Source organism: Struthio camelus, chromosome 7, assembly GCF_040807025.1.
Source record: "Struthio camelus isolate bStrCam1 chromosome 7, bStrCam1.hap1, whole genome shotgun sequence".
Classification (NCBI taxonomy): Eukaryota; Metazoa; Chordata; class Aves; order Struthioniformes; family Struthionidae; genus Struthio; species Struthio camelus.
The window spans coordinates 30442081-30468571 of NC_090948.1; the positions used below are offsets into that span (position 1 = coordinate 30442081).

General features: G+C 43.9%; 2 protein-coding genes across 2 annotated transcripts; one reads left to right on the forward strand and one right to left on the reverse strand.

Moving 5' to 3' along the window:
* Window positions 1–894: 894 nt before the first annotated feature.
* On the reverse strand, window positions 895–7684 carry TMEM254 (transmembrane protein 254). Its single transcript, XM_068950581.1, has 4 exons — window positions 7488–7684; window positions 5577–5680; window positions 4257–4316; window positions 895–2507 (listed from the first exon to the last, which is right to left on the reverse strand). Exons 1-4 carry the CDS (start codon window positions 7581–7583, stop codon window positions 2387–2389), a joined length of 381 nt encoding a protein of 126 aa, XP_068806682.1. The 5' UTR covers window positions 7584–7684; the 3' UTR covers window positions 895–2386.
* A 14760-nt stretch (window positions 7685–22444) lies between these two features.
* On the forward strand, window positions 22445–25358 carry LOC138067868 (uncharacterized; the record flags this gene model as incomplete). The annotated part of the gene is made up of 2 exons (XM_068951171.1): window positions 22445–22642; window positions 22875–25358. Coding segments are annotated over 2 exons (1158 nt in total), but the record flags the coding sequence as incomplete, so codon positions are not given.
* Between the last annotated feature and the right edge of the window lie 1133 nt (window positions 25359–26491).

The window sequence follows — 26491 nt, forward strand, 5'->3', positions numbered from 1 at the left end:
AGTACTTAAACAGTTCAGTAAGCAATGCTGAACAGCCTCCATGTATGCAATACAAAGATGATAAAGTAGCTGGACTCTCTTAAGGCAAGAGAACAATGGGGAGGCTTCAAAAAATTTTGCTGATGCCACTGTCCTGCTAATTTTTTTTTTTTTAAGCTTGGAAGTATTTTTTGTCTAGGACGGTTATCAACTGACTTTCTTTTTCCTTCCTCCAGCTTCTTTGTGCTGTGTTAAGGAAACTTGTACCTTTGCTTCTCTAAAATGAAGCACTCTTAATTATGTTGAGTGTAACAGTAAGCTGCCAACTTCTCAAAGCTGTGCTTTAGCTACCACCATTGCAGTACCCTGGTGGAAGGGTGTGAAAGCCAGCAAACAGCCCAAAGGCTTAAATGCAGTCAGCTCTGCAGACTGGTGGCCGGAGAGGTGCTAGCTTGGCAATTCTAGTCTCACTTCCACGTTCATTGATGGAAAGTGTACAGTGGAACCCAGATAAAAGCAGGGAAAATGGCATACAACTAAGACAAAAGTATTTTACCATAATTCCTTGTGAATTTAACTGGTCTTATTATTGCATCTCTTCCTCTACACAAATGCATCATGAAAGTATTGAGGCAAAGCTATTCCTTTTAACCCTTTATAGTCCATAATTTAATGCTGATTAAATTCAACTTGAAATTCATCTTGAAATGCATAATATTATGCCTATACATGTTTTAGAGCAATGAAAAGTTTTGAGGGTTTTTTTTTTGTTTTGTAGTGGACAGTAGTTACATCAACACCTCACTGCTCCAGAAATAAGAGGCTTCTGTGGGACTTGCTTTAGCAAGCACTGAGCCCATTAATCAAAGTGCAGGCACTCATTAGTGTGTAAAAATGACGAGTAATCAGGTAAAATATTTTGTATAGACATTTATTTCCAGGACAAACAAAGAAAAGGAATTTTTTAAATCTTTATTCTTCAAGGATCATAGGATAAAGTCACCCAATAAAACCGAGCCTGGGCTCTTGACGCAGCTGCGGATTTCTAGCCACCAAACCTGGCTTTCCATTTCTCTAGATGATACTAATCTTACCAGATGACCATTTAAAAAAAAAAAACAAAAACAAAAAACAAAAAACACTGCTTCAACCCCTTCAGTTCTCCATGCTTTTAATATCAACTGAAACTGAAAAGCAAAAACAAAACAAAACAAAAAAACTGTATTTGAGTGAGACTTCTCTAGCATTAGTGTTATAGTCTGTAGGTTCTGCACAAGGCATAAGTTTACTTGTATTCCCTCACTGGGGCTTTTCTTTAGGGGGAGAACCACCTTCTCCTGCCCTCTTCCAGAACAGCAGCACCACAAGTGATGAGGTAAAACCTCCCACAGCATAATATTTTAAATAATCATTACTCTTCAAAAGTACTAAAACAAGACAGACTTATTCTTTTTCAAATACTTAAAATAAAACACAAGGTAATAGACTCACTACACTTAAAGTACTAAGGGATGCTTAAGATAGCCGGATGTACTGAAATCTTTGCAGAGACTAACAGGGGTGTACGTCTACTCATGTTCACCTATGTTCTCAAAGGTTAACTAACTCTCTTCTTGGCTAAGACATTATCTTCATAAAAACTGCCCTTAAAGCTACAGGATTACTATTTTATGCTATACTAAATCAAAGATTAATATATTCATTCAAAAAAAGATGGTCATGCTGCATGAAGTTTAAGGCATGTGTATTAAACCAAACTAAAGTGCTTTAAGTATCCCGACTTATCATTGCACCTCAAGCTGAGCTAAGGCTTGGTCTTTTTCTGTGTGCCTGCAGCAATAAAGTGGCCTGTCCTTTGTTGAAGAAACTAAGTTAACAAACCAAAAGACAGAGACTAAGCTCTAACCAAAAAAAACCAAACACACACCACGCTATTAAAAGGTCCTGTAGAAAAAACATAGGAAAATTTAAAACCTGTCACAGAACAGGTAAAAATTGCCTTGTGGCTGTAAATAACTGCCTCTGTTAGGAAAGAAAAATCCTCCACATGACAGGGTAATTTAGCAACCACTGCTACCAGCCATCAGGGATTTTTCTCGTCAGTAAAAATTGGAGAAGACAAGCTACGTCAAACACTGCAAAGGAACAACTTTGGGGTTCGTGCAACATAAATGGGGTTTAACTTTGGCAGCCTCAGACTGAAAGGCTGAACTTCTACTGAACTATGCACAGGGCCCAGTAAATTATAGCTAAGAATCTCATTTAGTAAGAAGAGAGTTGCTTTGATGAGAGGGCACTGCATCATGTAGCAGGAATGTAACTTAGTTAATTACAGCACCTAGACATGTAAGTGAGGTTATCTTCTGAAAAATGAGGATGAAGAACGTAAAAGATTTCTTTCAGTCTTCTAGTAGTACTTCTTGGGTGGAGGTTTGTAACACACCAGAAGACCAAAGGAAGCATACCCAAATAAGAGCGTCTGAATAAACCATTGGAACTGAATTGCTGGGTCAGTGATGCCTTTAGACCTGTAACATTAACAAAAGCATGACATATATCAAAATTTAGTCTTGCAGGCTATACCGTGATACTTGCAAAATACGATTAGATGTCTCTACTCATCCTTGGAACTGTGCTCTCACTCATTAATTTACACGGGAGCTCCCTCTAGTGACTTTTGCTAAAACAGTTCAGCTGTTTATTGTTAAGGTATCATCTACACATACAAAATGAACAAGTAGCAAATGCTCATTAACACAGGCTTTAAAATTTCATTTCTTACCAGCTATGAAAGAGTATGTTTTTTATAATCAGAGCTGCAGTGTATCCAACTGAGTGCAGAAATTGGGGAAACTAGGACTTAAGATTTTACTCTGATTACATAACTTGAAGAGACCATATATACAAATATAGACAAACCAGCCAAAAGTAATGCTATTTATTACCAAAAGGAATGCTATTTATTACCAAAAGGAATGCTATTTATTACCAAATCTATAATAAATACTTCCTCTCTAGCTGTTTTTCATGCCTCCTTAGTGATGTTCACAAGTAGACATTAGTCTATCTTTTACGTCAGTAAAGAGCATAACAGTGTTTGGTGCTAACAATAAAATACAACTATAATTAAATTACAGAAGAAAGCTATAGCTAAAACCGGAGCTTTGTAAATATGATTTCTTACTAATTTCCATTCTGGAGGCAGAAAATATTCATCCATATTCTATTATCTTGAGAACCAGATTAAATAGCTTCCAGTGGAACAAAGTCCTTTTGACTTTAAGAGGTTTTACCCGAGAATCTTGTGACAAACAGACTGAACTAAGTGAGGGTGAAAATTATCTAGCTTTTATAACTGCAAACAGGCTTGCCATCTACTTTGTATAGTCACAAGAATTAAAAAAAAAAAGCATAGAAGGTAGTATCTGTCGTTTTCTGAAATATTCTAAGCAAAATCCAGATGAACACAAGAATGATGTGTTTGGACCGCATGCCTTTTTCAACAATCTGTTCTCCTAACATAAGATTTAGTTGGCCTTACTTTTACAGTCCAGTTAGTCTAAGTGTTTTATCCCACAAACTGGTTGTACCCAGAGGTACAACTAGATCTTAAGTAGTCCTGAACAGAAGTGTCCTGTTCTGTTATCACAATACAGATGCAATTTATTTAAGAAGGTAACTAGCAATCTTGAAATTCAGATGTTTGTTTCTCATCAGATTTTATTTCATCAAAAGTTATCAGGTATCTCTACACTATCAATTGTCTTCACTGCTTCCTACAGTACTATGCAACACATATCTGAACTAATGAAGAATAAAAAGATATTCTGGCCCGTTATCTAAAGAACAATTCTCAAAAGCAGTTAGCTAAAGAACAGTGAGTTCAAAGGCATAGACACATACCCTCTGGTAAGCTTTCCTGCTGCAAATTCTGTGAGTTGCCATCTCCTACCTCTGACACCTGGTACAACAGTACAGAAGAGAGCGCATGTGTCTCTCTGAGTGAGAAATCTGCTGGCAATGAAGGTGGGCCTAAGCTACAGTGCCAGATCTAGGACAGTTGAGTACAGGTGTACAATTCGATTGCAGGGACACTAACCCCTTGTGGAGGCTTAGCAAATTATCACTGCAGCAAGAATTTATCCGTGTCCTTGGAACTAATATTACAACTGATAATCACCAAAATCAGTTTGTAGCTTAGGTCATTTGCATCTGAAATCCTTTCCAGCGAATCTAAGATAAAGCGGAAGGGGGCAGGGTGGGAAGCAACAACTTACTGGCATAACTTAACACCGTAGAAGGCTTCAACTATGTGAATCAACCAGGATACCCAGAACCTAATAAAAAGAAAGCATGTTTTGTTGAAAATAACAAGGAGACTGTTGCATCCAAAATCCATTTTGCAGAGAATGCAAAACCAGAAGCATAGAAGTGATACTACACTTCAAGCTAGAAAATGAGGTATCCTTCTAATCGTAGCAGGAAGAAAAAAATGTAGAGTCTTAAAAGAAACTAAAGTCCACAGAGAAAGTTAGAGCAACTGAAACTCACGCAATACACCTAGACCTGCCATCCACTGCAGGATCCACTGCATGCTTCTAAAACTTTCAACACTTAGATTGCCTACTGCAAGCAGTACAAATTGATCTTAGTTAAGCGTGCAAAATCTATCCTTCTATGCACAGGAGTATTTAGTGGCTCTAATGAGTTACTGAAGGGTTTTTACGCATTTAGCTCTATGAAAACAATTATGTGATTAGATTCAGAATATATCTCATGTGACTCAATTAGCCAAACACGGTCTACATGTCTTCATATGAAAGCTTTAAAAACAAAAAACACCACATGGGGCATTCAGTTAGGTTCAGTCAATGCCTTAATAAAGCAGAGGCTGTTTTGAGTAAGCGCTAAGAAGGCTTAGATTTGTCTGGAGATGTGTGGCTGCAACACAGACTTATCTTCTCCATGATGCATGGTAAGGAACAAATTAAAACAGTCTGAGATCCCATTTACAAATAGTCAGTGAGTCAGAGACCTGGTTACAGGAATGTGTTCTCCAACTCTTATTTGTAAGCTGGAAAAAATGGAAAAATGGTAACTTGGCAAAACTTAGTGCTATGCACAGCTTCTTCAATAGACTAGTTCTAATGCAGCCAGGATCAGGATAAGTTATTAGCAGTATATAAAGTGTTCTTTATCTGAAGCTGGAAAAAGTGGAGCATTAGAAGACTCCTAAAGAGAGAACTGGGACTACCAGAGTGAAAAAATGACAAGAGACAGGATGCTACAGAAGGGAGTTTAAGTATGGACTAGTAACTGTCTCCAAAAGTAGCATCTTAATCTTTTCCTTTCTCACTGTAATAAGACTGATGCCAAATACTTAGCTGAGTTTTTAGCTTTCAGATTGGCCTTGGCCCATTTGTTCTCCAACGTACTTATTACCCCACCCCCTTAATTGTACAGGGCTTGAAAAGAGAGCTCTTCAAATGCTTTCCTGTAACTCAGTTTTTAATTACTTGTTAACACATACTAAGCAGAGAAGTCGGAGAGAGACAACAAGAGAGATGGCATAGAAATTAAACAGTCAAATGACTTACCCATAGCATACCCATTTGTGGTAGTTCTCCACTAAATAATTAAGAAAGCTACCAAATATTCCCAAATAACTATAAGGTATAGTTGAAGGTGAAAGTGTCACCCACTAAAAAACAAAAACAACAAACAACAAGATTAAAGTTAGCATACTTCAAGGTAGAATTATTAACAGTTTAATCTTTAGCTTTCTCACTGTTTCCCCCATGTCTGTTCAACATGGTTTAGGGCTCAACTTTTGAAGGTATTGCAACTTGTTCATTCCTTTAACCTTGTCCAAGACGCACATTCTTTCTTAACAGTAAGATTACTAGCCTTTTAAAGCACACTTACCTAAGAGGATTCAAACCCATGACGTTTCTTTTACTTGATATACCATGTGCTAAGCTAATGAGTTTAAGGTTGCTATCTGTGTACCAAGTGTGCATCTACACATTGTGGCATTTAATTAATAAGCCTGCTACCTATTACATATGATTAACTTCTTCAGAACAGACTTCTTTTTGTCTGCTATTACATGTAATAGCAGACTAACTTCTTTAGGGTAGACTTTTAGGATAGACTTTTTTTAATCTCATGCAACTGTCCTGAAAAATTCAAACAATAACTAGACTGAGAAGGAAGAATAACAATATTTTTTAAAGTATTTATAAGTAGGGAATCAGTTGTTTCTTCTTCTTTCCCTCAAAAAAAAAAAAAAGTATATTTCAGAGAACAGGGTACCGTGATGCTCAGGACCAGAGACACAATGCAGTGTTTAGGTATCTTCCTTATCACAGAGTTGTCTCCGCAGCAGACAAGCACAGTGCTTATCACTTTCTACTTTTATTATAATAAGCTATGAAGGCATAGTCAGCAAGTTGTGCACTTCAAAGTCCACTGGGAATGTAAGGTACACACTAAATTGGGCCAAAGTTGGCTTGTCCGCCCTCTAGTATCAACGCTGCAATTTCTAACCATACTATAATTTAACTCGGGTTATGTAGTACCAGGATGATGCATCTAAACATAGAATTTGCTTGAAGCTCATTCTATTTCTTGAAACAGTCCAAAAGTTATTTTGTGAGCTGCCTGGTCAGCCTTGATAGCCATTTTTCAATGGTGGCTCTTATGTGTAGAGGTCCATAAAAATAGAGGAAAGACTACTACAAGTGGAAGTCAGTCGAAGGCTTTAATAAACTCTTGTCAGACATATAGAAACTGACATCGATCTCCATCCTACAGTAATCCAATCTGTCTTAGCTGAGGTCCATTTTTAGGACTTAAGACACAAAGCCTGCACAGTGACTGAACCAGTCTAGCGTCTTCCAACAGCAGCCGTAATGGCCTATAACTAAAGCCATCGCTTGTTATTGTGCCTTATTTGTTAACGTAACTGGCAGCTCTCATCGGTGAGTTTCATTAACAAAACGTCATTTCAACTTTAAGCTTTTAAGGTATTTTCTCAGGCTACCTGCAATGCGAACTCGTACGAGCCTCGCGGCACTTGTGCTGTTCTAGTCATACCTAAAGATGCTGCATGTCATTAATACCACATCCTTGCTTCGCTGTGGAACTCAGTCAAAGCCTTTTCATGACCTTCCTTCAAAGCTTTGTCCAGTTGCCTCACCAGCTGAGCAGGCCCAACCATCGTCCTTAGTTTCCTTTTTTTCCCCTCCCAGAAGCTGGTTTTACAGCATAACTCCTCCTCGGTGAGCACCGAGACCAGCAAGCAAACCTGTTCCACGAGCCCTGCGGCCCCTCGGCTGCCTGCGAGCCCCGCTGCGGCACCGGCAGCCCCGCCGGAGCCCCGCGGCCCTGGCGGCCCGGCCCCGCCGAGGCAGGGACCGCCCGGCCCCGCCGCTCCTGCCCGCCGAGGGCAGCGGGCCCGGCCGGAGGGGTTAAGGGGGAGGGGGCCCGCCGTCGCCGCTCCTTACGCCGAGGAGGATCATGCCGAAGGTGATGGCGATCATCCAGAGCAGCCTGGAGCGCTGGAAGTGGCAGGTGCCGTCGCGGGCCCGCTCCGCCGCCATCGCCGCCGCCGTCACCCTCGCCGCTCTGGGCGCCGCGCGCCGCCGCTAAGGTCGCCGCGCGGGGGGCGGGGCGGGGCGGGAGGCGACGCGGCCGTTGGGGCGGGGCGGCGGCCGTTGGGGCGGGGCCGCGCCGGCTGCGCAGGCGGCCGCCGCGCGGGGCGGGCTCTGGCCCGGGCGCCCCGGGGAGGGCCGGTGGCTGCGCTGCGCGACCGAGGTGTCAGCGGTGCTGCGGGCGGTGTCGCCGTCCCCGTGACGCGGATGCGTCCCCGGCCTCGTGCCGTAATGGAAGGTTGTCGCGGCCATTAGCAGGTAGAGCAAGGCCAGGTCACTTCCTTCCTGCGGGCTCCTCCCGGGGCCGCCGCCTCCTCTCCCCGCTGCGGTGTGCAGCCGGTCTGCCCTGCGGCTGGTGGGTATCGGGCTGTTCCTGTGGTCAGGAAGTTGGCCGTTCCTGAGGGGGGTTCCCAAAAGAGCGGATTAAGAACTGGAATGGGTAGCGAGTATGAAACTTGGGGAGGAGCACACAAAACCTCGAGGGTTTTCTTTTTTTTTTTTTAAAAGCTCAACTCTTTATAATAAACCACACCGTTCTGTTGGAGGAAGAGAGAAAACCTGAAAATTAGGGCGAATCTAGTTTGAAGCGCCCTGTATGCTCCAGCGCGCCCACCTCTTTCAGGCATTCCTCGTTCCTCATCCATTTACGTTCGCCTTGGTTACATATGCCATTTTTAGGCCGCTGCTGGTCTGATGTGTTCACCTCACCTCTTGAGGTGAACGATACCGCAGCGGAACAACTAGCGCTCTCTTGTGGCAGAAATCACGAGCTGACAGATTGGAGAAGGCGGGCGCGGCTGAGAGGCGGACGCCAAGGAGCGCGAGTGCCGCGGGGCTCTAGGGAAGAGCAGAGGAATGCCTCTGGCGCAGACGTGCGCTGTATCGTTTACACAGCCCACCTGGTCTGTGCCCAAAGAGACAGTTTGTAGATGATTTCAGATAGTGAACTGAGAAAGCAGCGTGGGGGGAAGGCACAGGAAGGAGATGTTTTTCCCATCAACCTGGCCCCTTCCTCTGCAATAGACTTTGGCAAAAAACAGCTGGAATCCCCATGCTGTGACATCAGGTAGAAACTTGTGTTGTACTGGGCCGTAAGAACTGAAACGGGGAGCGAAACACACTGGAGATCTCTCCAACTGCGGCCGAGGTACAGACAGCATGGACTTTCACGGCAGCAGTGATAAGAGAATGATTTTTCATAGGCGCTCTTAGAACAGGGCCTCAGAAAATGGTTGGGAAAGCGCCATGAAAGAGAGGAATGTCTTAAATGTTTTAAATTGGGTACAGCTACGTAAGCCAGTTTGGTATAAAGAACAATGCCCTAACAACAACAAAAAAAGCAGTGTACAAGAAAAGTGAAATCAGTGGCTTACAGCAATAAACTTACCCCACTAAATAAGTTTGTGAACTAAATACGTGGATAAGCTACAAAGAGTAGATATAGTTATTGTTACCAGGCTGAAATAAACAGATAGAATTGTTCTATCTATCTAAATCAGTTTGTGTGTTTATGAGATTTAACTGGTTACAATGCATATTGAGATCTATGGCTCATACTAAATAAATTATAGGAACGACTTCTGGTTTAGGAAAAAAGGAAAAATACACACACCCCTGTAACAACACTCCTATTTGTATTATTTAGACTTCTGCACAAACCTTCACCTTTATACCTTCCTTTGTGAAAACTGCCAATTTGAACTGAGTATTAAATGCAGCATCTTCCTCTCTTTGTGCTGTTGGAACTTTGAACTCTGTGGTGAGGTTGCCCAAAGAAGTCTCTAGGTCCCTGGGAAAGTTACCCAGGGACAGAAATGTTTGGGGGGTGTCTTATGCTTTCCGTGGAGTTCTGCTATCTCTTTGACAGCGACTTTGACAGAGCTATAGCTGTTTGTACAGGATAAATAGAGTGAGAAATGGTGACTGTGTTTTTCTGTGTGACTCCCGAAGGCTGAATACAGCTACTCTTGTAAATGTGTTAATGATGTGTCTGCAAAGCTGTTTTTTGCAACAACCAATTCAACAAGTCCTGAGATACTCCCACCGTAAGCAGTGTGCTGCATGAAGGGGTGCACGCTACAGAGGGAATTGGTTTTTTGCATGTGCTTCTTAGCTTTTTTTGTTCTGAGACTGTTCCCTTTTCCTCTTCTCTGTATTTCATTCCCAGCTATTCCTGCCCAAAGCACTAGGTCTTTCATTATAGTGTCCCGTGGAGACGACAGGAGAGATTGATAGGGAAATCTTACAGAAGTAAGACTGTTGTTGGAAGACAGTGTATCTCAAGCCGTCTATAAAAAAGAGAGTCTCAATCGATTTGCTAATGCAGGGAAAAAATATTATTCAGAAGATTTTTGAATTTGATCTCAGGCCCTGGATATTTTGTTTTGTGCCTAGGTGAAGATAATTTATACTACTCCTGCCCCCAAAATGTAGAATGAGCTGCCTGAGGGACCACTCACCTTAAAACTGTGAACACTGTTGATGATTGCTCACATCTGAACATAAAGCCCTGTTAGCTGGATAGTACCAAATAGCAGGATCATGGAGGTGACAGCTCTTCAGAGCACATGGCAGAAAAGGTCTGGTTTGTTCTTGTTTGTTCTTGTTATTTTCTGAAACGGGAGAACTTGGCTGATATTCAAGTATAGTATTGGACAAGTCCTCTGAGATTCCTTCCTTCCTTCCAATTCCTTCTTTGAAGGAGTTTTATGATATACACGGTTGCTGCCCTCTCTACGGGGATTGTGAGTTCTTTAGGGGTAGGGGTGTGTTCACTACATTTGTGATCACCGGAAATAGCATTCTGTTAGACCATGAAATATGACCTTATAGTCATATTTGATCGTGTCACAGCATTACAGATGGGGGAAATGTAGTTGCTGACAGGCAGACTCACCAGATTTTCAGTAAGCTACATGACAATTTGCTCTATTTTTGTCTCTTTCTTTGAAGTTTTCATGACTCCACGTAGTAGGTCTTGATATCGGGCAGTATTTTCTAAAATTCAACTTATTTTTCATAGCCTGTTATTTAATTTCTTGCTCTTAAGAGTATTCTACACAAATTATTTCTGCCTGCCTGTAAACCCAGGCTCAAAGGTTGCGATGTGATTCTGAGATGCCCAGAGCTTGCCTGGGACATCCCCTGGCAGGGAGCTCTACTAAAAGAAAAGAGAACTTTTAAATGCCACCAAAGCCAAGTGTATTAGACTCTAAACAGAAGCAACTAATTTTGCAGAAGGGTGGATGCACTCACAAGCTTTTGAGAGAATCCGAGTTCCGTACTGAGTCATCTCTTGGCTTGTTTTCTCTTCGCGTCTGGCCAAGCGCCCCAGGGCTTGTTACACTAGGTGCTATTGCACTGAATTGTCTGGGGAGGGCAGTAAAGTCTAGGGGAAAGAAGCTGGCTCTCAGCAGCAGGGCATTGCTGCGGCAGCAAGGTGTTTGAAGCGGAAGGTGGTGTGGAGCTGACCGGTGGGGAGCGTGGCCTGCCGCTGGGCCCCCGAGACAACCCTGCCTCCTCCACTGCAAACCTTCGCTTTAGCAGACTCTCTTCAGTGGCCAAAAGATAGCGGGAGACCGAGGGCAAGCGATTCATCTCTGTAAAAACGGTGAAGGAGAGGAGGTTTGCTAGGTTTTTACGGAGCAAGCAGCTGGGTGAGGTCAGCGATGATGTCGTCCTTCCTTTCACACCTCAGTAACGCCTGCTCACGCTGTGTCACGTAGGGCAGAGGAGGGGTAGCTGCCTTGTTTTTCTCTTTCACAAACAACGTTTGATTGACCTTTTTGTTGACAGAAAGAGAGCTTCTTGGCCTGGTCACAGAACCAGCTGATGTTGCTTGTGGCACACCTGAAGGGGCCAGGCTGTATCGTGTGCGACAGCAGCCCCCGCTTGCTGGCGCTCGCTCCGGGCCCTGTTGACACAGCTAGCTCCACTGGTCCTGGGTGTCTCAGTGGCCTGGGACTTGAAAGTGAAATAGTTAATGAAGACAACTCCCTGTTCAGGCCTTTTGGGGGATGGACTTGTGGTGGTTCCCTCTCTAATCCACAGCAATGTCTTTGACCCGCCTTTAAAAGGCTGTTTTTCTTGACAGAGAGCGCATACTGGAGTATGCCAGGAAGGTGAACGTAATTCCAGTTTTCATAATTTAAGGCCAGAAGTCCCATAGCATCATCTAGCCTGGCCATCACAGGCGATTAAATTTTACCTGGTTTCTCTGAATTGAGCTCAGTAACTTGCATTTACTTAAAGCATACTTTTCAGGGGGCATTTGAACTTATTTTGAAGATCTCAAAAGACAGAGAATCCACTGCTTTCAGTGATTAGTTCTGTTGTCTCTCTTGCTGTTTCTTAGCTGCTGTTCGTATGTGCCTAACAATTTATTTGGGGAAGTCAATTTCCAGGGTCTATCTGGAAAGCTTTTTTCCATCATATTTTGGAAAATATTTGAATTTGTACCTTCATGTCCTGGATCAGGTTAAGTGCTTCTATGGCTTCAACACTGGAGATGTTTTTTATCAGTGAATTGCATTTATTGGCAAGTATAATCTTAACTAGAAATTACAAATCCCAAACACAATTTTAAGTGGAGTACCAAAAAATGCAGAACCAATTTACTTCACTAAGTTTACATGAAATAAACTATTTCTGCATGCCTTACTTCACCAACCTTAACTATGGAGTTTTCCGCTTTTTCCTTTCCTTTTCTCTTAATCAGAGCCACAAAGTGACTGAATTAAGATGTAGCATGCTATTATGAGTTGGCAGCTCTTAATAGCAGGTCACATACCAAAATATCACCAGGGCTTAGTGCAGACATACAGCTCAGTCAGCTCTGGCCATGCTTATTAGAGGCCAAATTTTGGTTTATAGATTGGAACATGTATCTTTGTGTGACAGGAACTTTATGTTCTTCCTAAGGCCTTTGCTATGCTAGAATACATGCAGATATTGGTAGCTAACCATCAGCATAGCTGCCATGATGATGATAGGGCTGTGTACACATTTGAAGAAGATGAGCTTAGTCTAGCTTTACCCCGATACACTGACTGCTGAGTCTATTTTTATAGTAGTAAAGGCTGTAGCAAACTGAGAGAAAGCATAATCTTAAAAAAAAGAAAAAGAAAAAAAAAAGTGAGCTCCCTCCTAGTCACACAAAAAGATTTATTTTTCACCTGCATCATTTGGTTTAAATTTCAAATTGGTAATTTAATTGGTAATTAAAGCCACGAGTATTCTTTAAGAATCTAAGTCTGAAATAGATGTCATTAGGAGATCAACAGGTGAAGTTAGTACTAATCCTGTAGTAACATGAAAATGAGGGGTGCGTGATCTGCTTCAAGATTTCAAAGACGAACACACCAGTTAAAAACAAATCATTGAAGTGGTGTCTATAGGATCCAGAGGTTTCCATAATGAGTAGGTATGTAAACTGAGATTGGTTAGCTCTGCTGAAACAATAGACTTGACCAGTTCCGCCTTTCTGTTTAATCCCTGAGACATATCTGGCTCATTTCACACATTGTTTATACAAGTATATCACTCTCTTCATTTTTCAAATACTAATGTTGTATATTTAGCTAATGGCATAGAAAAGTCATTCCCCCCTCCAGTTTAGAAATGCTTGCTATCTCTAACTTAGAGATATTGACTATCTCACTTTCATCTGGAAGTACAAAGGGTATTTGCCAGGTAGTCTGCCTCTTTTGTTTTGTGTTCTTGGTAGATGCCAGCGACTAGATAGAGGCATGTTAGCTCTTCTGTGTCTTTTAAAATTCTTAAAAAAAAGAAAAAAAGGGGGGGGGGGGAGCCTTAGTCTAATCCAGACCAAACCTTCACTGCGTGAGTCATCTTAGTGGAGTCAGTGATGTGACTTGTGCAAACAGCAACTTTCTGTATAAATAAGGATTAAGAGATTGGGCTTCTTTTCGGAAATTACTTGGAAATGAACTGCAGCCAACTTTAAACTGGATGTGAAGGTGGTATGAAAGAGATGAGCTGTAGTCAGTGAAAGTTACCTGAGGAGATGGAATTTTCAATAAAAGATTTTTTTCTCGGGGTTAAATGACACGGTGCTGTAATGAAACTAATGCAAACAATACCTGATTCCTAATTTAACTTGCAATTAAATTAACAAACAATTTAGATTCTCCTACATTTTTAAACTTTTTAACAGGGAGTTAGAAATTATTTCTGTTTGAATTCTAAGACTAGAGAAATGAAACAAAAGTATGGTTTTAAAATGTTTTGTGTTACAGTTTGACAAATATTACAGGATTAAAGTTAATGGTCAGGATTTTCATCACTAGAAGGCCAAATTCACATACTTGCAAAATAAATCATTTTTAAAGAGTAATGAGAACTGCACAAGAAGAAACAAAGGATCATATTAGTTCTGCTTGTTGTAATGGTCGTCCTTTGTGAGCTGGAAATGAATAAACCATCTCACATACCTCTGATACATCCTTCTCACAGGTGAATGGATTCCATGAATGTTTGATAAAGCTAGTTCTTTATTGTCACGTTTTGAATAATTCAAGCCTTGGAAATTGTTAGCTATAAAGGCCTCAAACTATTTTTTTTAGTCTTTACAAAGATTAAGAACTAAGTAGTACCTATGAACTGTAAAAGTGTGAATTTCTCTTTGATTTTACTACAAATTCAGTTTGTGCACTGTAGAGATGAATTTATGTCAGAGTTCCATATGCTTATCCTAAAACTATCGCTATGGTTTTCTATTATTAAAAAGCAAAAGAAAGATGAAATAGACTTTTGTTATGATGCACTTCAGCCAACATTGCATTAATAAGCCCTTATAATTAGACAGTACAAATGCTCACTGGTTGGAAGCCCCGGTTGCAACAGCGCTTCAGTTTCGATTTACAGTTCTGTAGTTGGCTTTACTGAGGTCTGCTGGAAACCAATAACTTTAATCCTACTAAAAATATTTCATGAACATCTCTGATGGCTTTCTTTTAATGTGTGATATGGTTTAAAAACATGAAACAGTAATAATTAACATTCTTTTGAAATCTCAGTGTACAAAGGTTGTATTTATGCTACAAATGTTTGACCAGATTTTTTAAAGGTCTGTAGACAAAAAAATATATATGATGTCTTTTGGGAAGGCTATTTAATAACGCTGGCCAACAAGCCCACCTTGCTAGGATAAATATGTCTGACCAGGCAGCCTTATTGATATTGGTCATGCTGGAAAAGTCTAAGTAGTTTAGAGTGTTCAGAAACTGTATTAAATACGAATTGGGGGCCCACGACTGTCTACCAGTGTCCTACAGCATTATGCGTTAAGTGGTTAAAACAGGCCAAAGGAATAAGTCTTCCATAAACCATGAGCATTTTGATGCCTTGTTACCTGCTTTAACCACTTGATGACAGTGCTTGTGTACTTAAATACATAACCTTCTGGTATCACTCCTTGATTCTCTCCAAAGGAATTCCTAACTTTTTCTTCCTGCTTCCTATTTTGAAAGACACTGTCTTAGATTGCCAAATTCTTACATGCATGGTAATAAACACAGGAGAGAACAGTGTTGGGAAAGAGGAAAGGTTTTCAATTACTGTACTATTCCTGAGGGTCTGTTGGGACCAGCTAATGCATTTTTAACATGATTCTTAGTTAAGGAAAACGTCATGTTAATTGACACAATTTTCTAGCTCTTTTTCTCCTATGGGCCTGGAACAGGAATCTTATGAGGGGAAAACTAGCTGCAGTACAAAAAAAGCCAGCACAGATCCAGTAAAAAGTGGGGTCACTAGCAGATGGGTGAGACGGGTGGGAAGCACTTCCAGTACAACCACATGGGTGGGGATGTTGTCTGGGAGACGGGAAGGAATAGGACTGACAAGGGAGGTTAGAGCGATAGTTCTGTGAACAGGGAGGAGAAGACTCCAGACAACTTGTCTCCAGTCCCAGCAGAATAGCCTTAAGGCCAAATTCACTCGTCTTTAGGTGACTGGTTATCGTAATCAAGTTTGGCAGACTATGATGTTGTGATTTCTGGTATTTCTATAGTATCACGTGGGTGTGTTTGCATTCTGGCAACACAAAAAAGATATAGCCCTTGTCCTAAAGTATCTGCAGTTCAGAGGTCTGATCCTTTAAGGTGCTAAGAGTCCACAACTGTTTCTGGAGCTGATCAGTCATCTGGCATTTGCCAGTTAAATGAACAGCACAGATGTGGATGACAGAGATACTGTTACAGAGGAAAAAGGGATAGCAGGAAGGTGATGGTGGGGAGAACAAGGGAAAGGACTACAGTAAAGTAATGCAAACTACAAACCTGACCATACTGGGGCTTAAAATACTGCTGCAGCCAAATGAAACAGTACTGATTTCAGTGGGGCTGGAGCAAGCGAGGGCCTGCCAGAATGAACTGTACCCGGTAATGCTCTGGAGGCCCAGCCTGGATTTGGGGAGGACGTTCTATACAAAGATATATGATGTTTCTTGAGGCAAGATTTTAGTGAAGAGAGAAGGTTTGCTACTGCACAGGTTGCTGCACGGATTTTCTACTTGCAGTTCAGAGCAGTACATGAATTTTGATAATTTACACAATAAGCATATTACAAGTCGGGGTCCTTCTCCAGCCCGTGCTGCACTGGTGAGAACTCTGCAGCTCTGACCGTCTCTGAGGTAATCCTAATGCTTTGCAGACTGAGGCTGAGCCTGCCAAACTCTGTCACTGTTTTGCGTCCTTGTGCAAGGTGTTTCTGTCCCACAGAGGAGACGTCTCTTCACTAACATGAGACTTTTTATTGTGTACCAGCAGGAGCGCTAATCACTACCTTCGCAGCAAGGCTGTAGCTCTCCTCCATCTATACCCCAAATGTTTTTTTCCATAGCCCGTCAGAGAAATTAATGGTTTTGGGCTGGGCTGGGCTACCTTTTAATATAAGACAAAAACTTTGCAAACATTTTGGCTTCCATCTTACCTCCAGTCAAATTTTCTTTGAAAATTGAGGCAGTCTTCTCTTTGAAAAGAATGAAAACTTCAAGATGGCCACATGACCCGAAAGTTCAGCAGTAGGCAGCATGGTGAGGGTACAAGTACTGAACCATTTTCAGGTTCCGACAACACTGTTAGGTGACCACTGTGACTCAGGAATGAGACCTCGGTGTCTGACAGATAGTTCGGTGAGAATGCCAGCTCAGTGATGGTCAAAAAAGTGAAACAAATATTAGGAGTTGTTAGGAAAGCAATGGAGAACAGAACAATAACGTCATAATGATACTCAAAACACCACGGTTCATTTATGTCTTAGAAACTGAGAGTAATTCTGGCCTTTCTTTCTCAGGAAGGATACAGCAGAACTGGAAAAAGTTCTGAAAAGAGCAACGTGAATGAAGAAAGGCAGGGAATAATTACCATAGGGTGAGTAACTGTGGATCAGCTACCCTGAGTAAGTTAGGAGTCTTCAGTCAGGAAAAGAGGTAGCTGAGGGGAGAAAGTGTTGGAGATGGATCGAATAACGGACAGCTTAGGGACTCCAGAACTACGGCAGGTTGTTTCCAAGTTCTTATGTTGAAGGCAGCAAGCACCAAATATGTCTACGTGACACTATGATAAGAGCAAATAACAGTTAAGTGTTTTTTTTCATATAACACATAGTTAAGCTGTGGAAGTCCTAGTCAGGGAATGTTTTGAAAGCTAAAATTTTACATTGATTCAAAAAGAGGCTGGATAAGTTCACAAAATAGAAGCCTAATGTGTTTTCTTTGTCTACAGAAACTCTCATTCACCTCAGGAAGCCTCTGAGCTGAAAACGACAGTGAGAGTACTAGGTGAAAAATAACATTATATGACTGACTGAGCCAGTTACATGTACATACCTACCCTGGACAGGTATCCATTTTTGGTCACTGCTGGAGAGTGAAGTATCAGGCTAGACAGACCTTTTGGTTTCAGCAATATGGCCATTTTTATGTGGCTAACTTCATGTCAGTTATTGACAAGATCTAGACTTCAGACACTTATAATCAGTGGCATGAATTATTCTAAGGGTTAGATATAAGAAAAACTTAAATGTGAGGTTTCTCAGAAGTTACGTGAAATTGGCTTAATGCCTTTCTCCTTGATTTTAATGGGAACTAAGTTAGAGCAACACTGTTATTTTTTGACAGTTTATGCCAATTGCTTTGGTTCTGGTTTAGACTTAATAAAATGTATGACAGAGATGTTGTTTCCTCCCACCTTTTACAGTGAATAAAGGTAGAACAATGCTCTGGCATAATAAAGTTTTTTTACTGTAAGGAAAAGCTCAGTGGTGCAAGTGTGACAGAGCTCTCTCAACCTGGTTTTGGACTGGGAAATGAATGCTCTCAGAAAGGAAGGATTATCCTAAGTTTCACCCCTTTTTGCTCCAGCTGCAAAATGTGTCTCTGTCCTGCTTGTATGGACGCATCATTGAAGCGCGCACATCTAGTGACTGAACTTTCAAAACAAGGCACACCACTGTAAATGCTCCCTCCCCTGAAGAGCAGGTGAGGGCATGAAAATCCCCTGGCTCCTCTTGTTCCTCAGCACACTTCTAGGGGGTATTTGGCCATGAAAGGATTGTGTGTGGGTAGAAATCTTTTCAGAAGAGAAGCTATGTCGTTTTGCTAAATTCTACAGCCTTACACTCAAACGTGAAATCTCTTTGCACGTCTCTGGGGTTGTTTTGTAGCGTTTTTATTTTAGTGATGTAAGGGCTGTCTTGTACTGCCAAGCCCATAATTAAAGCAGTGTTGACTGGTAAGTAATGGGCTGCAAAAGGTGTACCAAAAGATAATTAAAGATGCACTCTAGATAAGCAGGGCAAGAGCATCCCTTTTATGAGGTGTAAATGTCTGAAGACCAACTAGTGAAATTGATCTGGCCTCCTCCAGGATGAAAGTTCTGCTTAAACATCAATAGCACTATACTGCTCTAGAAAATGTTTGATGTAGGGATGTCTGCAGGGCCACACTTCTCCTAAGAATCCCCAGGCAGGCGCCAGGGGACAGGGCCCAGGCGTCACGGAGGATTCCTCGTGCCCTTCATGCAGGCATCTTTCTGGCACCTCCCTTGCATCTCCTAACGCTAGGGCTGCTCCGGAGGGAGGGAGGAGAGGAGCTCCTGCTGCTCTGATCCAGACCAGGATTGATATAACCTTCTCGAGTTATTCTAAAGAGCACTGTAGCTAGTCCTTCTCTCACATCTTTGGTGCCTCTCCTAAATGCCCTTTACCTACACGGCCTTCATTTTGGCTGTATTTTCAGCATTTTTCCTGTGTGACTTGGATGCCTCTGACTCTGGCATAAAGGGGCACTGGCAGAAGACCGAGCAGGTTTCCACATTCTAACTTTATCGGAATCCAAGGGGGAAATTCCATGGATTTCAGTGGGAGCCCGAAGAGCTACAGATCAAAGAAATACTGTTCTTATTAGGCATACTGCTTTATGGGGTATTCCTGCTTCTTTCCCCCACTCTCGTCCCATTCCCCCCTTTCAATTCTATTGACATCTGGTTTTAGAGTGCACTGTGAAATGAATCAAAAATACAGCAAAAAAGACTATTTCTCCTGATCCAGTTTAGAGGAGAGATTGGGAGGCTCACAAGCAGTTCTTATGACCGGCATGCAACAGCAAGATACCAAGGGAATATGGGCAGCAAGGGCTGGTCAGTGGTGTTGCCTGTATCAGGGTATGGTCAAAGTGCAGCAGAAATTATCTCTTACGTTAGGCCAAGTCCACATATCTCAGCAGAAGCGGGGAGGAGGGGGAGGCAGAGATTGCCATCCTGTTTCCTGGAATCTCACTTAAAAACAAAACTTACAATCTAACTCTCTATCAATTAGCATTGCAAAGAAAATCTCTGAAAATGAAGGGTGTAAAGAGGCTGCCTGGCAGAGTGCCTGAAACAATAACTCTGGGAAGTGTGAACTGCTCTCTCCATAGTCAGAGGATGTTAACAAAAGCCCCGTCTGTTTGACCTAGCTGGTAGTGATGGACCAAGTAGTGGCAAGTTGGTGCAAGCCCGAACAGTTCTCCTCTGCTGAGTCCTCCCTATCTCTTCTGCTCTGGCTATAGGGTGTATATGTGTGTCCTGGGGGGAGTCACTCTCCTTCTGAGATCAATATTGCAGACTGTCTGCAGGGTCAGCTTTGGTTTGTAGCCATTCCTATGAGATTGTGTTTTCAGACTCTCTTTTCTGCCATGGAAGTTGGAAATCCAGAAAGAAAAATAACAGTATTTGTTCTAGCCTTTCCATATGGATGTGCTTCCTTGTATCACTTTCCCTGTGGCCAAACTGAACGAGTTCTACTTGTACCCTGCAAAGAGGGGTTATCCCTGCCCCAGGTCACTATGCACCCCACGCACAGCCGTCCTGGAACTGGAAAGAGGTGGGAAGCTCAGGGTGCAGTTCCAGACTTTCTTGGGCCACTTTAAATCAGGGATGCCCAAGTCCCTTTTCCTTCTGCCCCAGTGCATCCCTACCCCATGCTGGTGCTTGAAGTAAGCTGCCCCAAAACTAATCTACCCCCTGACACGCCCCAAAAAGTGATCAGGTTTTGGAAGGAGTAGCTTCATTAACTGTCTTATTTTTCTAGTCAAGTTTGCACTGGAAATGGCATGTGGGAGGGCCCAGGAGCGTGTGTGAAGGCATATGGGGATGTAAGGCTTGTGGAATGGCACACTGAGTATTTTGAACTCCGTAGAAGAAGTAGCATAAGTTGGATATGGTACAGGGTACAGAGATTGTCCATAAAAATGTGCCACCAAGCTTTATGCATTTGCTTATTGTTTCTGACCTTTAATCCCCCCCTGCCTATATATGTATCTGAACATTAAGGGTGAACTGAAGCTCAAGGCCTAGCCGCACACGCTCAATATACTTAGCATTTCTTGCCACCTGGCTGCTTTTCCCCCTTCTTCTCCCACACCCCAATTCTTGGCCATATACAAATTTTGTTGTTTACATGAAAAGGAAAATCTCTGAGCCATCCGGGAATTCTGAGGGAGAAGAGAACTCTCGTGGGGTGCATCTGGGCTCTGGCGGACCAGGCTTATGGAGGCGGTAAGGTCTAAGAATGGGGAGGAGGAGTAAGAACTTGTGTAAAGCTGTTGTTTCCAGATGTTTTGGACTACACACTGCTGTCATCGCTCAGAACATCTCACTGCCATCGTATACACTATTGCTGGAAAATGGTATTTAGGTAAAGTGGTTTCTGAGGGCAGTTAGCTAGCCTCACAGACAGAAGTTGAGTTAGGAGCTACAAAACGAATCGAATTTGGACTACTAGACTCACAGGGGCTGACTGTCACCTCTGGGAGGGCATTCATTTTTGTTGTGAACTACTGTGGTGTTGTGTGTAATGTTAAAACTCTTGCCCAGTTGAACCCCAAAGTAGCTGCATGGGTTGCATGGATCAGGCAACGGTCCCTGCAGAATGTAAATATTATGTAGCAGTTCTTAGACTTCGTCCTTGTACCCTTTAACTTCAGCACAAGCTGGAGCAGGTGCCAAGGTTGACAAATGTTTGGGAACATGTTGAGACAAAAGACACATGAAGTAATGATGCTGTTGTTCTTGAACACCTCCAGTGATAGCCTTTAATGGCCTCATTTGACAAATTATTACATTAGCTAATTGATATGCTGCTGTTCTAATCCTTTTCTAACATCTAATCCTTTTAGGCATTACAGCTCTTGCTCCTTGTAAGTCCTTGTCACTCTTGGCTCTCTAAATAATACTTCTGGCCTCTCTTTTGAATTAATGCTTCGATCATGATCTCACCTTGGACCGAAAGCAGAAGGCTTGCTTGTTCTGTACATGACTTGGATGAGCAGAGCTGTCTGCATTAAAAAAAAAAAAAAAAGTATGAGGAAAAGGTTGTGCTGTTGTGCTGAGCTCTTCAGCGCACGCTCTGGAGGGAAACTTCTCCTCAAAGTCACTGTGAAGTGCACTGGAGTGTGGCCATGACCTTTAGCATGAGCAGTGATTTTTGATGCAATGTCTAGTAAAGCTGCTTTATTAATGACAGAATTCCCACTGGAAGGAATAGGAGTGCGGCTGTCTAGTTAAATAGGAAAGGCAAGGAATTGTTTTCTGCATGCTGTAAGAGCCGAGATGGTTTCGAGAGAAGGGACGAGCTGAGCAGCCCCCTATCCCTTCGCTGTTGAGGGATCTCCACGCGCTCAAGGGAGCCTGGCCTATTTGGAGCAATCCCATGGGGAGGCCAGATTGCCTTTACTGTTGGAAAGCATGGGGAGCCCTTTCCGAAGGCCGAGCTGAAGCGCAGAGATAACTCCGTTCAATTATCGACTCTCGATTAGACTGAAAGGAGCCTCCCGATGGGTTTGCGGTGGCGCTGGGGGAATAGGGGGCTGCAGGCGCTGGGCGACACGGCGGCTCCGCGGCGGGGCGCGACCGCGCTGTGTTTGGTGATGGGAGGACAATGGAGGTGGGGGCACCTCTGAGTCACCGCCGGCGGCCGCCGGCCCGGCCCGGCCCGGCCCGACCCGGCCCGGCCCGGCCCTGCCCTGCCCGCCGGGTGGGGGTCGCCGCCACCGAGGCCTCATAAGGCGGCAGCGGCCGGGCCGGCCCCGCCGCCGCCCGCCGAGCCGCCGCATGGAGCCCGCCGGCCGCCAGCGCAGCCCCGCTGCCGGTGGCGGTGCCGCTGCCGGTGGCGGCCCCAGCCCGCCGCCCCGGGGGCCGCCCAGCCCCGCCGGCGCCCCGCGGCCCGCGGCGCAGGGGCCCCAGCCCCGCGCGGAGCCGGCCGGGCGCGGCCGCGGCGCCTCGACGCCGCCGCCCGCCGCCGCCGCCGCCCCCTCGCCGCCCGCGCTGCCCGGCGAGGCCCCGCGGCGCCCCGGCGCCCCGCGGGAGGGCGGCCGGCGGAAGCGCACCACCTTCAGCAAGGCGCAGCTGGAGCTGCTGGTGAAGACCTTCGAGGAGGACCCCTACCCCGGCATCGCCGTGCGGGAGCGCCTCTCCGGCCTCACCGACATCCCCGAGTCCAGGATACAGGTCGGCGGCGGGAGGGAAGGGGCGAGCCGGGCCCGGGGCCGGGGCCGGGGCCGCGGCCGTCGAGGGTGGCCTCGCCGCAGCCGGCAGAGCGGCGCGGCGCGGCGGCCCGCCGGTGTCGCTGGGGGCACCGGGGACTGCTTGCGCTCTCACTGGCGATGCTGCGAGTGGCTAACGGCGAGGGGCCCCTTCGGGCGGTCGCCGCTGCTCATTGCCGTCTGCTCCCTCTCCCCAGGTGTGGTTTCAGAACAGGCGAGCCCGGCAGCTGAACCACAAGAAGAGCGAAGCCTCCCCCTACGCCAGACCTGTGGGTGGCAAGCAGAAGCTGACCCACTTCGGTGGCGGCTGCCGAGAAGGGCCCCGAGTGGCGCACGGTCTCGGGCCAGATCCGAGCCCCTTCGGCCTGCAGCCCGGTCTACCCGGGGGAAGTCAGAACTTCTCTGGTCAGCCGCTACCCTATGCGGGGCCGCAGTACGCAAGGCTCGATACTCATTTCAAGAGCTTGGATAACGCATTTGGAGGCCACAGTCAGACCCCTTCTCACTTCGATTTGGACCACATGGCAAAAGGGGTCCAATTCAGTGTGGGAACCATAGGGAGTTCTGCCCAGCTCTCGCTCCCTGTGCAGCAAGTGCAGGAATATCCATACCTGAAGAAATCTTTCCCTGAAAACTACTACACAGAGGCAGATATTTTCCAGTCATGTATAGAAGATCACCAGTACCTGGCAGCAAAAGAGAACATGTGTGGGAGGCCTGTTTTAAACTACTTAAATGCTAATCAAGGCCTGGGCGATGAGAACTATTTGTATATCAAGTCAAACACCTCTCCTTCGGGTAAGGGTTTCATTTCAGATTATGGTGAAGGAGCATCTAATGTGAAGCTTGAGCTTGAGCAGAGGAGGCACAGTCCATCCCTGGTTGCAGGTCATGATGCTAGTCCCCCTTCGGTACTTGCAAAACATGAGGGGAGATATCAAGGGACGCTTTCTCCTCCAGCCCCGTCATTTGGGCAGCAGCTGCTGGAGGCAGTAAATGACTATGACCCTTATTGGCTGGGCATGAGAAATGAAATTTGGGGAACTGGTTTAGATTCGGTGTTTGAGAATGAGCAAAATGGAGAGCAAGGTGGGCCAAAAAGTTACCTTTTTACTTTTGATGGCTACAGTTCAACCTGTCATTTGGGTCACACATGAAACGGTGACAGAGTCTGTTGGCCTGATGAAAACTTAATGTTTTTTGTTTGATTGGCAGTTTCATCCAAAGCAGCTAGAGGTTTTGCAGGTCCAAGTAGGGAATACTTGCTGTGTATTTTGTGTGCTGTCAGGAAGGGAAGGGAAGGAAGATAAGCAAACTTTGCGAGGCACACAAGCGAATAACCTGCTCTGTGCGTGTGCATCGTTCTTCCTTCCCCCCCCCCCCCCACCCTTCCCAAACCTACCTCAGTTGTCACCAAGCTGCATACAGTGTTCCTGCGTGCGTTTGATTGTTGGTACCCACACATTGACCTGTACAGCTCAGCTTGCATATTGTTCACAAACGTTTCAATAGTGAAGATTTAGTCTTTGATGTTCAAACTGGATTGGATTCATTCTGCCAGGAGGCTGGGGACTACAGAATGGGTTTTATGGCCTTACTGTACTGGTTTTCTGTTTCCATCCTGGTCAGAATTCACTTTAACATCGTGGTCAGAATTCACTTGAAGAAATCTGTAGAAAACAGATGTTATATTTACAGCTTTTGGTGGAGAAATTCTAACATGAAAGGGATACAGACATGGGAAAAGCATCCTTGGTGGTGGAAGGGGATGGGTCACAGGGTGTGTTAGTGTTTTAGGTGTGCTCCTGATTAAGTGCACTGCTGATCTTATAGTGTTTTTATTTAAAAATGACCAAATACGTAGCCTTTTGAAAGGCAATATTTTTGTAGTTTCCTTTTTGTATAATTTTTTCCGATTTTCTGATTGTATTAATATTTTAAATGAATTGTGTTAATTTAATAAGAAACCCTCCAGACAAGTTACTATTTACCTGAAGGAGGTTTTCTACCTGTGTGTGATAAGAACTTGTAGAATTTGACTCACAGAAAAATGTAATTGAGTCCTGTCCTTGTACTTCAGATGTTGGGCCTATTTTTAGACTTCTCAAGATCACTGGCTGTCTGGAAGCCCAACATGATCATATAGTGCTTCAACAAAGGAAGGCTGGGGGGGGGGATGTATAGATCGGGAGGGCTGCCATGACTGTGTATTAAAGCAATATTGGGGCTAGCATATTGAAGACTGTATGCAAATCCTTTCTTGTGCTCAAAGTGTGGCTCCGGATTAATTTAAGTAAGCCTTGATTTTAAGATGAATGCTATTAACCTAATTATTATGCTTCTTTTGTTCTATAAACAAAATCAAATGTAAATACAGACCATTATTTTATTAATAAAATTGATGTGTCTCTGAAGAAGCTGTCCATTGATGTGTATATAAGAAGCCAAGAGTATTAGTTGTTATCTTGTCCGTAATTTTTAGCTGTGGCTGGGAACAAATCACTCAACTTTTCAGCCCAGCTTCTTCATGTTTGATAACGTAGAGTTGGAAGGAGGTTTTTCTCTCATGTTATTATGGAAGATCCATCAGACAGGCTTCTCTGAGAGTTAAGTACAAGGTAATGTCTGTATTTCTGGTTGTATATATGACTGCCTTAGTAAATTCTTTAAAACTGTGTTATTAAGATTGACTTTTTTTTTTTTATATATGCCCTCTCCCTCGTTAAGATCTCCTTACTGGCAAGTGAGAATTGTTCCCAGGCACAAAGAACAATTGTACCCGAGAAAGATAACTGACAGAAAGTAGTGTTTGAGAGTGTGTAGCAGGGTAACAGCCTTACTTTATGAGATAGGGTTGAGTTAGTTAAAGAAGAAGAGAAAACGGACATCCAAAAGAATAGCACTCCCACTAAACAAACAAGGATGGGGGCCCCTGGTTCCTCCCTGGAATCAGCAGCGGGGTGGGAGGCAGCAACTGGGTCTTCTCGGAGTATCCTCCCCACTTATCTCAGTGCCTGATAACCAGCTCCCTCCCTCTTGATGATGCTCTGCAGGTAAATATTTGGGAGGTCACTGACAGAAATTGGCCTAAGCGAGCTGGGTCTCATGCAGTGCAGTGCATCCTGCTCTGTTTCCCCCGCTCTTTGTCTGCAGACGTCCTACTCTGTCAACACTCCCAAACCTGCGCCAAGGCCAAGACAAAGGTAGCTCAGTTAGGCATTTCGCATTAAGCTGTTGCTACTGGCTGCTGCAGTAGTACAGGGCTTTCCCACCCCTTCATGTGGTCTAGGGAAGAAACTTCACTTACTATCAAACTCGCGTTTCTAACGGTGAAGTGGAACGCACTGTGAATACTTCCCAGAAGCAAGTCCATGACAAATCATTCTCCCCTTGGAGAACTACTTACTGCACAGCATGGAGCTTTTCTGTAAGGAACTGAATGTCTTTATTTTGTTGCAAGTCGCTTTTAACTGACCTATCTAGCATATATAGCGCACAAATAAGAAAATACGTGCAGTGCAGCTAGATGCAGTGCTCTCCTGTGACAACTCTTTTAAAATTTCACATTCTTAAAAAATACTCATTAGTCTGAGAATGCCAGAGTACAGGTGACATGTTTATTCATCATGTTTATTCATGCATGTCAAAAGCAGTGCTGCTCTGGCATGAACAAATTATGCTGAGGAAGAAGAGGTGAGGCAGTAACCAGGTGTGTTGAGTGGTGTGACCTTCTGCTGCCCCTAGGATGGCTTTTGTTATAGGGGAGAGTTTTGCACGCTGAATATTTAAAGCTGTGTTGTCTTTCACGTAACTT

What these genes read in the sequence shown, in the direction of transcription:
- TMEM254 (XM_068950581.1), bottom strand. Translation starts at nt 7,583, where the DNA reads ATGGCGGCGGAGCGGGCCCGCGACGGCACCTGCCACTTCCAGCGCTCC. An exon ending in TCGGCATGATCCTCCTCGGC is followed by an intron (nt 5,681 to 7,487) that starts GTAAGGAGCGGC and finishes TTTGTTTTTTAG; the next exon opens with TGGGTGACACTTTCACCTTC. An exon ending in CACAAATGGGTATGCTATGG is followed by an intron (nt 4,317 to 5,576) that starts GTAAGTCATTTG and finishes TCTTTTTATTAG; the next exon opens with GTTCTGGGTATCCTGGTTGA.